We start from the raw sequence: 11,556 nt of genomic DNA, 5'->3' as shown, positions 1-11,556 counted from the left end.
GGGAAACCTGCTGCCTTGATATTCGGAGTGATATTCTAAGTACTCCATCTCCTGTCTCTCCTCCCCGGGCGCTATTTGTTGTCGGTGGGTGCAGTTCCCATGCTGGCCGGGTCTGGATCCTGCCCATCCCTCTGAGCAAAGTCAAAGCTTCACTAAACTACGTAAGAGTGGGGGACAGAGGAGGAAGGGGCAGAGTGGGGGCAGGCAATAGGCCAAGTGGCTGAGGGTGAGACCTTACCCTTTTACTTATATTTCCAGGTTAAAGGAGCTTGTTGCCATTCTATTCCAATAAAGGAAATAAGGACAAATGACACTACCGAATAAGAGAGAAATGCCAGTAGCACATGTGTAGGATGTATTGCCCTTGGTGGGAGTTTGTGTGCTGACATTTACCCCGCCTCATCCCCCTCAGGCTCACAAGGAGGGAAGGGCAGCAAGGTCCAAATGGAGGCCTTTAATGCTCAGCTCCTTCCGAGGACTGGGAAATCCAAAGGGCAGATCAGATGATGTGGGAGCTGGTTAACTGCATGCACAGTCTTTCATCTTCCCATATCAGTATAGCTCATGCCTTTTATGACTAGAGACAGCAACAGCAAGGCTCTGATTGAGATTGGCACTCCAGAGTATTGTTTTACACCAGCCCCAAGGCAGGACTGACACTTTTCCCCAGAGGTCTGTGTGAAGTGAGCCAAGAATCTTGCTCCAGGTCCTGTAGAGGGGAATCCTAGCCCCAGACACCAACCCAAACTTCCTTCCTTCTTTAAATCTGAAAAGAGGGCACGAGCTAAGAGGAAACTGCACATGGAAGGCTTCCCATTTCCCATTTATAGAGGGAGTTAAGATGATGGCCTAGTTTACAGAGCAGGTGAGCACCTGCAGCAGGAGTGAAAGGGCGATGTCCATTCCTGAAGTTCAAGCCAGAAGCATGCAATAATCAAGGGAAACTGCTGCACATGCTGCATGCCTGACCTGCCACTAGCAGGCACTATTTTAGAAGACCTCTGTTTGCGCTCAGCACCCTGTAAGATGCCACACAGCCAGCCTTAATAGCATGGCAAACTTTGGCATTACTTCCCTGATATGGAACTGAGACATAGCACACCTAAGATCACAGGCCTTGCTGTTGCTAAGTCAGAGAAAAGTGCTCCTGCAGGTAGCCCTGTGCAGAGGGGGTGTCAGCCTCTCACTGTGTTTTGAAGGAAGAAAAGGACTTGATTAAGCCAGATGCTGTATTCACGGAAAAAAAATATAACAGCTCCACCATCTTGTACAGTTCCTTCAATCACTCTTTTATTTTACTTATCCTGCACGTCCTCGAGTGTATGCAGTCACACGCTGCACTTAATCACATCTATTCATTTAGCAGTACATGCAACCGTTCTAGTATCATTGGGAAAAGTCTCCTCCCCCTCGATGAATTACAGGCATCTTGGGAAAAGCAAGAGCGAACCCCCTGCAGTGAGAGTTTGACACATCAGAGGTCTCTGAAAAGGGACTCAAGAGGTCTCGGTTCAATTCCCTGCACCAGCACACGTCTTGTGGACCCGCCACTTACTCTCTCTTTGCCTCCCTACTCTCATCTGCTAATTGAGAGTAGTGATCATTGGCAATCTGACAGGGGTTGTGTATGAGTTAAACATGGCAGCAACGTGGGAGGGAAGCAAGAGCACTTTTATATACAGATTTCCTACCTCTTGAGACAGTTGTGTGTGATTCCTACTGGGCCAAGTTTTAAAGTCCTGAATCAGCGACTTCTTGAGTAGAGTTCATGGCAGCGTCCACCCCGCACCCACCCCTGGGGGCACTGGATGGAGGGGGCGGGTGGGGCCTCCATGTAGACAGACCCAGGACCCATGTGGGCAGGGTGCATTTGGCAGGCTGGATGGACAAGATGGTTGCAACCCAGTCCTGTAACATCTGAGGGCTACAACAAGCCATTTTGGACGACAAGATGCAAAAACAAAGGAGGCCAAGAACTAGCAAGTGAGAGGAAGCTTTTCCTGGTTCCAACCTAGTTTTATTTCTTACAAATTCAACCATAGGCAGATTTAATTACTCGATCAGTGCTGGAAGGTACAGCGCACCTGGAGAAGACAGGAAACTCCAAGGTGATCTGGGGGACTAAGATAGTCTACATCAAATCAAATTGACCCTCCTCTGGGGATACTTGTATCTGGAGCCTTATGCAGCCCTGTGAAAGCTTCCATGATACGCAGCCCCTCATCGGTCAGCAGCCACCTGTGAGGTAGGACATGGTCACCTAGTTGTCATAGTGGTGCTTACATCACAAAGGCTGTTGGCTCACCTCTTTCCTGGGTCCTGGACCTGGAGCCTTGAGTGCCTCCGGACGCCTTCGCGATAGGAGCTGCTCAGCGCATTAGAGAAGGAAAGCTTGTTTAAGCCGACTTTGAACAATGGAAGTCATCGATCTGAAACTACCCAGCAGAGGTAAGATCCCCACGATGTTCTCCATGCCTAATCTCTAGTCCCACAGCCCTTCTTGGAAGCACAAGGAATAGCTGGATTAGCTCAAATCAGTTTTGCTAGAGCTAGATTTTAAATTGTGCAAACCACTGTTATTTGGTGGCCTGGACCGCAGCTTGGGTGATCGAGACCAGGTCAGGATCAAGCCTTCAGCCTCTGGACACTGGCATGCCTCCAGTCATTGGAGACTGTGTTAGATGTTCTGGGAAAGGCCTCCTTCCATCCCCGGGGTATTTCTGACCCTGTCCCCCTTGCAGCCAGGTGGGTGGTGTGAGGTGTCTCTGCATACATTAGCTAAGCTGAAGCATGACGGCAGCCTATAGACGTGCTGGTTCGCGTTCTAATTAGAACCGGTTGGAGCAGGCTCAGTTAATCGAGTCTGCTCCACTTCCTAATTAAAACGCTCCAGCCTTGCCTCACTGTCATGTGGTTTAAGTGCCCTGCCCCCCACCGCCACATTTTAAAATGGCTGTGGGGGTGCTTTAACTAAAGCTCATTGAATAAGCTTTAGTTAAAGTGCTCCAATGGCAATGTTCAAATATGGGGTGCTTAATAGATGTGACGGTGAGCCGTTTTAATTAGAATGGCTGTTGGGGAACCTCTCTAATTTAAACAGCCCCTCCCTATCCCAGGTATGCTTATAGGCAACCTTGCTTTCAAAAACGTCCCTAAACCATCATTTTGGGTATGTGATCCCAATTCTCCAACTAATTGCCAAGGAGAAAAGAGTTGTTATTGTTTGCATGACTTCCCTTATTTTCCAGAAAACAAATATCACAGTAATCTCCCCTTCCCACTGGCTGGGCCATTTTGCAAGCAAATCTCCTAGCATAACAGAGCGGGAGAAAGGGGAAGGTGCATCTTCTCCCTGACCAGGTCCACTCTTGCCTCTTTGGCTGGTACAGCTGTGGCCATTGCGCACAGGACTAATGATTATAGGTTTTTAGCTTCTGATGCTGGCTAACACCAGAGCATCATCTCCACCCTATTGGCAAAGACGGGATTTTTGGCAGAACTAAATTGCACTAAGAAAAGTGCCTCTTTAGCAGTACCAGCTGCCTCAGCCCAGAAGGGTGGCCTGGAGAGCTCTCCCCTTGTTGCTGTGCTAGGAAACCTTTCCTTTGTAGCCAGGCTACAGGGTTTGGCTCCAGCAGAGCTGCTAGTGGGTGGTGATGAACGAGAACAACGGAAATCAACAGAATCCTTTTCCTCCATTTCAGGTTTTTCCATCAGTGATCCCTCTGCAGCGAGATGCCTGGTGGATCAAGCTCAGGGCAATCTTGGCCCAGAGTTTGGCCAGGCAGACGTGGACCTTGACATTACTGTGAGCCTTCTGCTGGAGAGACTCCAACAGGAGGAGGTAAGGAGATGGCTTTGTGTCACATGGCTGCTCTAAGCATTTCCTTCCAGGCTGTGCAGGGTGGGACCCCAACTAAAACTGGTCCTTGTCCATCTGCTGGGTCTTTTCCTTTCCTGCTCTCCTTTTAAAGCTCACAATTCAACATGCCCCCTGTTGTTATATTGTGATGTCACGATGATATCAGGGCACGCTCACATGGGCATCATCTCCCCCTCCCCAGTGGATGATAGATATGGTATAAGCCACATTCAAACAAGCCCTCACCCTACAGATAATGCTGTGAGCCTCCTTAGTGTCTTCCTCCAAGTATCTCACAGCATTGAGATATGAAATGTAGTTTCCCAGCAGCCTTGTGAGACTGGAAAGCCTCAGCCCAGGAAGTGAAGTGACTTTCCCACTGTCCCCCAGCGAGTCAGGAAAAGAACTGGGAATACAGCCAAGGGTGCTGAGCCTCTGCCTAGAGACCCTGGGCAACACACTTTCCCTGCCTGATTTGTTGTCATCCAAGTATGGCTTGGCTGGCTTAGCGCAACCTGGTTCACAAATATTTCAACTCCCTTCTTCACTCAGTAACAGAACTAATCGCACAATGGTTTTTGGCAGCATCTTGCCTGGCAAACTCCTGCTACATTTGCTGCTCAGGATCACCCGACAGCTCCTTGTCACTCCCCTGGTGTCCCCATCTCTGAAAGAAATGCAAGTCACTCCCACCTCCCCAGTGCACTGGGGTGACAGTGCCTGTGATGCATCTGACTGCTTTTCTGATCACTTTTCTGTGTCTCCCGCCAGTCTGTTACCTTGTGCCCTCACAGTGCCTGACACTCCCCACTTATTAGTGCCAGCTGTAAACATCTGCATGAGAGGACAAACACAAGACACCCTGGGTTGTGTTCCTGTCCAGGAGCAAGGTCCCCCTTAGCGTGGCTGTAGAAGAATCCCTGGGTAACTGATGTCCAACATCACAGTCCTGGATGATCTGGCACTGGTCCCAAAGGAAACCCATTGTTCTCTTTCTCGGTGTGTTCCCAGGAGACAAGAGTCACCATTTACTCCAGCCTGCAGGAAGTCTTGCAGGGGGACATAAAGAGCCTAGACAGGGACCTTGTCAGGAGGATCATCCACTTGGCCTCCAAAGACATGAGGGAGACCCAGGTGAGTGAGCTCTGCCCAGTTTCTCCTCACAAGACTTGACTCTATGCATAGTTTGTTTGGTCCAATGTAGCTTGGGCCTATGGTGTATCTCCTGCATGGACCCTGCTTAGAGGCTGCAGGCTTGCTCAAGACAGAGCTTCTCCAGATGGTTCTGGAGAGCAGGAACACGATGCAGCCCAGTGTTGAGCTCCTCTGAAACATGGGGCAGCTTGTCTGCTGAGAAAGACCAGAGTGCATAGGTGCTTTGCTGGGGACAGCATTGTCCAAGAAGCTTCCTGGTCCATGCTGAAGCTGTGTCCTACAGCCCAGGTGAATTCTGCGGTTGGCCAGCCAACCAGAGCCGAAACATTGTTCAGCCAAGTGTTTCAGCGGGCATTTAGGAGTGAGGGATCTCATTCAAGGAATTATTAGGGGCATGTAGTGAATTCAGGAGCAGCTAGTACAGTGTGTGGCTGGTAGGTGGTGGGGAAGAGAGTTTGCTTGGAACCAAGGATGAAATGGCACTGGGCCACTGGAGGAGCTGAGGCTAATGCATCCTTCTCCCTCCCTTTCAGAGTTATCCCCAGCCTGACTTACCACTGTCTAAACTGTGCATCGGGCATGTGCTCCAGTTTTCTTTTCTTATTCTAGCAAGAAAATGATGAAGTGCAGTTGGCTGCAGGAAAAACCCTCGTGGCACTTGCCGGCACCTTTTACAATTGGGTGATGTATGAGCTGCAGTGTCACGTGGGCATCATGGAGCTCCCTCCAATTTACTTCTTGATTACGCTGGGCGACGTGGCCTCAGCCTATGGTACAGCATTGCCTCCCTTGCTTCCGGGCTCTCATCAGGGATTGTGGAGGGAGGGGATAAATACCACTCTGTCCAATGGGGCCATCACAACTGAGCTGGATTTGGGGCCCAAAGAATCTGGCTCCTGGATCTAAGGCGCCAGCACTAACTTCTGTAACAGCTGAAAGGGCCTTCAGGACAGGAAGGAGTGGAGGTCAGGTGGGCAGGACCCTCCACTCCCTCCTCCTGCCCTGCATCTGGGCATGGGAGGGCAGCAGACGAAGATTGCCCTACGTAGGGGCAGTCACTGTGGGGTTCCTCTGACATCTTCAAAGCCCCTTTGTGCTGCTCACCCTGAGAGTGAGGGATGCAGGTGGACAGGAATGTCTCTAACTGCATAATGTATCCTTATCCTGCAGCACTGAGGTCTGAGCCCTTCCTTGTGCTGACGCTCAGCAAATTGCGTTTTGTGCTGAGGCTGGTGGAGACCGACCAGATGAAGCGGGCGCTGTGTGGAGGTGAGTGCCAGCCCCTCCTGCAAGTGCCCCCACTGGGCACCCAGGGCCTAACACAGAGCTTGGGCCCTACTGGAGTGTCCCGCACTAGCAAGCGGGGCCTCCACTGCACTTCCTGGGCCTGATCCAACCACGAGTGGAGAACCGTCCCTCCCTGGGCTGGCTGGAGGCTCTGAGCAGTGAGCAGGATTGGGCCCTTCATGACCCTTGCAGAGTAGTTCCCAGGAGCCATCACCGAGGCTGGAGCTGCCTCTAGGCCCTGGGGCAGATGGTGCAGATTGAATCCTAGTTGTAGCCCCTGGTCCGTGCTCCACCTGTCCCAAATTCTCCATCTGCCCTGAGCAGCACAGAGGCTGCCGGGACACTGTCATGACCACCAGGCATGCATGTCCTGCAGCACCTCACTCCAATGTTCCTGTGCAAACGTCTTGTCTTTTCTCCCCCTCTGCAGTTGTGGAAGGCTTTGCCCAGGCTGCCAACCTGATATTTCACGTCGGGGACGAGAGCCCGTTCCCTAGCTGCCGGGCAGCCGACTATGGTTTTCATGTGCTCCCTTTCTTTAATCTCATGAGCAGCAGCTGGCTGACAAGCGAGGACCTGGAGGTGAGGGCTGCTGTCTTTCTAGCTCCATAGCACAGCTGTCACGTTTCACTATTTCTGCCTATGTGTACAGTGCTGGCAGGGAAGACCCAGTCTCCGGGGCTCATATCACGTGTCTGAGAATCTGCTCTGCCCACAGGCAGTGTGCAGTTGCGTGCACTAATGGGTGCCAGTGGGCACTGGGAGCTCCTTCTGGGCATGACTCCTTCGGGGCCCAGGGGGATGGCAACAAGGAGTTTGCTCTCTTTGCACATGAATCTGGGCACATCAGCACAGCGGGGAGCCAGCCTCGGGGCCATATCCCACGGCCGTAGCTGGGAACCATGCAGACGGGGCTGGTCCAATGATGGACCAAGGACACTGCTGATATGAGAAGGAGAAAAGCTGTGCCTCTTCCTGACCCAGAGCAACCTCCTGGAAAGTCTGCCGGAGGGACTCAGTCCTGCCTTTCTTCTCTGCAGCTGCAGCAGGCTGCGGTCAAGGCGCTGGGACCCGCAATGGGCCTCCTTCTCCACCATGAGAGGCATCGCAATACTGTTTTTGAGAGGCTCCCCTGTCTCCTGCAGCAATACGAGGGAGGGGTCGACAATCTTCATGTCACCATGGTGAGATGCCACCTGGGAAACCAGCATTGGCACTTGTCTGTATGCGTGGGTGTGCGCACTGGCACACGTGCGTGCATGTACGACTTGGCCTAGGAACTCCGTAGCTCTTGGGGCTTTCCTGGTGCAATTCAAGACCCCTTAACGGATCGGCCTTGCCTACACTTGGAGGCTAAACTCACAGCAGCCGGGTCTGTAGATCATGGCTATGATGGGAATGCCGCTTCCATTTTCTAGGAAGTCTGATAAGGGGAGACAAAAGAAATGAACTACCAGACCACTCCTTCCAGCTGAGTTTCGCTCTGCTCCCTCTGGGCTTGGCAGGGATTATGGTCAGGGCCTGGCAGTTTAAAGCATGGAGATTTGGGGCTCCCTGCTATGGTTTACAGAAGTGGAGCATGTTATACAGTGGTTCTGCCTGTGGAGCGTGTCTCCTGCGCTCTGTCTTTGTTTGCACCTGGGCAGCCCCCCGAGGCAGCACAGGTTTACCCCAGGGGAGAATCCCACTTCAGCTCTGTGCTCCCTTGTCCTGTGTCCCTGGGGCTGTGTGGGCAGATGCTGGCTGGGCCTGACTCTGCGGTCAGTTTTGGGGCCTACGACACCTGTGGGCTGTGGGACCCACTCTCCTCCTGGCATCCTTTGGAAGGAATCTGAATCTCCGGAGAGTGGTAATCCAGGTGGGGTGTATTCAGGGGACTGGGCAGGGGCTCAAACAGCACAGTGTGGTGTGGCCAGACTTGCAGATGTCGAAACTTCCAGCCCCAAAGCAATAAGCACTAAGCATGGGGCAGTGAGGTATCTTTTCTCACTCACTAATTTTCTGCTCTTGCTCACTCCACGGTTCTCCTCTCTAACCCTCCCTTTGACTTTCACTGTCTGTTGCAGAGTCTGAGCCAGCTCTTGGAGGTAGCCTATGATTTTGAGGTCCCTCTCCCCGATGGGAAACTCAAGAGCATCTGCTTTGCCCTGCACACCCAGGTAAGGGGAGGTTGATTCTGTACCGCTCATCCCAAGGCCCAGCAGGTCCAAGTCCCATTACCCAGACAGACCCAGCTGATGGAGGTGCCAAGCCCCACTCTGCTGGCAACGTCTCTGCTTGCCCAAGAAGAAGAAAACAGGTGGTGGCCTCCTTGTCTCCCTCAGTCCAGTTCAACTGATAGGAGGCTCCATGCAAATCCCTCTGTCCTACCAAGTCAGGACCCGAACAATCAACCCTGTGGTGCGAGTCCAGCCAAAAGCAGCCATGTTGCTAAAGGGACTTGGAAATCAGGGTCCCCTCTTGCTTATGGTCTGGACCTTTGAGTTCTTGGCTCTTGCTGTGTGTGATAGCAGTGATGTCTCCTGGGACTTGGACTCTGGACAGTGGGAGTTCAGGATCCATTCCACACTTTCACCTGCACCCAGCTGGGACTATGGAGAATCCCTTGCCTTCTTCCCACAGGTGTGTGATATCGCACAGCTGCCGGGCTCAGAGAACCAGGTCAAGGTGTTCTACTGTCTCCGCCTGCTGGGTAAGCAGAGGGGGCTCCAAGTGACATAGGGGTTTCCTTCAAACCTCCCTGCTCTGTGCCAAACCCTGGACAGGGGAATGAGAACGAGGAGTGCTGAGGCCACTGAGGTTTGCTCTTCTCCCCTGCAACCTGTCTCTCCCCAGACCAATTTATTTCCTTTGTGGGCTCCCGCCTCAAGACTGACAAAGAGGGAAGCTGCGTGGCATCCCTCTCCATCTTTAGCGGCATCATTGCTGCTGACTGTAAGTATGACCAGAGCAAATGTGCTGACTGCTGTCTTGGCTGACCCTTCAGGAACTGAGTTAGGACTGTCCAGGCCGAATGACCTGTCCTGCTCTAGCTGCGCTCAAGAGCCCTGGCTGTAGAGCTAGAGTCAGACCTCCGTCCTCTGCTGCTCGGTCCCAGAGGGCCAGTAGCACCCTGCATCCTGCTGGATGACACAGGAATGCTGGGACCAAATCCTGCTCGGACACCTCTCCTGGCAGCACTCTCAAGTCGAGAGGTTTAACGAGCCCTTTTATGGCCCAAGAGACTTTCCCAGGTTGCAAAGTAGAGACAGGAGGTTGTGCAGGTCGCCACAAGCAGGTCTTTTGCAAGCCGGGTGCCTCTTGCTGTGGATTGCTCCCAGAACACAGCAATATTGTGCCCTCCTTTTCCTTCCAGTGCCCGAGATGAGCCAGAAAAAATGTGCTGTAGTCAAGGCCATGAGGTGCATGCTTGGTGATCAGAGCACTGAGGTGAGGTGCTTTGTGAGCAGTGGCTGTGCTGGGGATGGCACATGGACCTGGCACAAAATTCCCACCCCAGATTCTTGGTTCTCTTGTAGAGAAAACCTTTCTTCCCTATCCGCATCTTCAGGGAAGGCAGTGCAGAGAGCCTGGCCCTCTGCTTCCAGAGGTGGGGAGAGTCAGGATCTGGGGAAGTGACATCAGTTTGCCAGTGGGCAGGGGATCTGCTTTCCCTCCGATGCCAATATGGGACTACTGAGTAGGAAAGACACGCAGTTCTCTTGCCTCTTTATAAACCCTAGAAATAAAATTGGAGGCCTGGGGACCCTTCTCCTTCCCTGTCATCCTTTCCAAGGTTTGAGGGAGGGTTTGTGCCATGGCCGGTCCCTGCCCCCATTAGGGCATAAGGGCCGTCCTGACTCCAATCTGTCCTCTCCTCCCCTCCAGGTGAAGAAGGCCGTCCTTCATTTCGTCAGGACACTGCTCAGTGTGCAGGGCCTGGATGACTGGGCCTGGGACTTAGTGGCCTATAATTTCAAGCAGTCCAGCTTGTCTAGGAGCCAAATGGTAAGAGGAATGGATGCTGGGGACTTGGGGCTTCTGTTGTAGCAGGCTGAAGCCTGCCATTGTCTTGAGCAGGAGTGTGGTGTGCCTCAGAAGTGCCAGGCTGAGTCATTAGAACCAGGGTCAAGGCGGGAGGGCCAGTTGGGTCATTCCAAGCTGGGAGGGAGAGCCAGGCAATGTGGGCTCCTCCAAGCCAGAGCTGCCCCAGATTTATGCTGTGCCACAGGGGAATCCCAGGGCCTTTTTGCCTCAGCTTCCCCACTCATCCAATGATGACTGAGCAGTGCCTGCCTCACAGAGGGGCTGGGAGTGAAGGCTGCTTGGTAAAGCTCCTTGAGATCCAGGCACGGAAGGTGCCATGAAAGTGCCAGTTGTGCCCAGCTCCCCGAGCAGCCACGGGCGGGTGCATTGGGAATGGACAGGCTTGTAGCAGCATCACCCCCCCAGTTCCAAAGTAGTCCCACATGGCCATGCTCTCTTTCTCTTTCCAGCCACATTTCCTAAGGTTCAGGGGCTGCTGGCGCGACTCCTGGTGAGTAGCCCTGGAGAGGTACTTGCCAGAGGTGTGGGGAGGGTCAGTGGTGTGGGGACACGTGCCTGTAGCCTTAGCTGGAGGAGCACGCTCTGTCTCTTCCCACACTCGGCGCTGCCCTGTGCTGGCACAGTTCCCTTCCCTTTGCAGAGCAGAGCCAGGCTCTGCCCCTGCCTCGCAGCCTGCGGAGGGGCATGCAGGATCAGCCTAGCACAGCACTTCAGCCTCTGTCTGATTGCTGAATGCTCTGGCCATGTATGGTGGAGGCCAGTTTCCCTCCTAAAGAAAGCCATGGAGTCCCACTCCAGAGCTGAGCCCCTGTTTCTCTCGTGCTGTCAGGTGGTTGCCTCGGCCCTGGGTGACAGCAGCCGCGCACATTCTGCCCTGCGGGCACTGTGGGCTCTGCACCGCATGATCCACCCTGCTGTTGGAGAGCAGTGGAGGGTCAAGATTCCCATCCTGCTCTCGACTATTGAAGGTAACAAGCAAGGAAGGAGCACAGTATCTCTGCAGAATGGAAAGGGAGAGGGGAGGGGAGGTTGCAGCCTCCTGGAGCCCCCCGTGGCACCGGTCCCCCTCTGCAGCATCACATGCTTGAGAGCTTCTACTCTTTGCCAGGGGGCGTGAATCCAGGGGCTTGACAACATGGAGGTTGATGGGACCCAGGGTAGGGTTTGCCCATGAAGGGCTCCACCAGATTAACCACTCTCCTGCAGTTCTCTGAACTCTTGGGAGG

General features: G+C 53.2%; 1 protein-coding gene across 1 annotated transcript; it reads left to right on the top strand.

Annotated features, from left to right (window-relative positions):
* The first annotated feature begins 239 nt into the window (after nt 1-239).
* Nucleotides 240-11,404, top strand: LOC132246519 (maestro heat-like repeat-containing protein family member 2B). Its single transcript, XM_059719653.1, has 14 exons — nt 240-2,448; nt 3,705-3,844; nt 4,874-4,996; nt 5,627-5,789; nt 6,188-6,286; nt 6,735-6,886; nt 7,345-7,488; nt 8,371-8,463; nt 8,927-8,996; nt 9,140-9,238; nt 9,660-9,733; nt 10,172-10,291; nt 10,780-10,820; nt 11,160-11,404. Exons 1-14 carry the CDS (start codon nt 2,415-2,417, stop codon nt 11,233-11,235), a joined length of 1,428 nt encoding a protein of 475 aa, XP_059575636.1. The 5' UTR covers nt 240-2,414; the 3' UTR covers nt 11,236-11,404.
* Nucleotides 11,405-11,556: the final 152 nt, after the last annotated feature.

The sequence above is a fragment of the Alligator mississippiensis genome, chromosome 16, assembly GCF_030867095.1.
Source record: "Alligator mississippiensis isolate rAllMis1 chromosome 16, rAllMis1, whole genome shotgun sequence".
Lineage (NCBI taxonomy): Eukaryota > Metazoa > Chordata > Crocodylia > Alligatoridae > Alligator > Alligator mississippiensis.
Note: the sequence above shows the minus strand (reverse complement) of the source record. Positions and strands in the feature narration are given on the sequence as shown.

Coding starts and splice junctions, on each gene's coding strand:
- LOC132246519 (XM_059719653.1), top strand. CDS start 2,415: ATGGAAGTCATCGATCTGAAACTACCCAGCAGAG. Junction 6,287..6,734: donor GAAGCGGGCGCTGTGTGGAG/GTGAGTGCCAGC, acceptor CCCCCTCTGCAG/TTGTGGAAGGCTTTGCCCAG. Junction 9,734..10,171: donor TTGGTGATCAGAGCACTGAG/GTGAGGTGCTTT, acceptor CCTCCCCTCCAG/GTGAAGAAGGCCGTCCTTCA.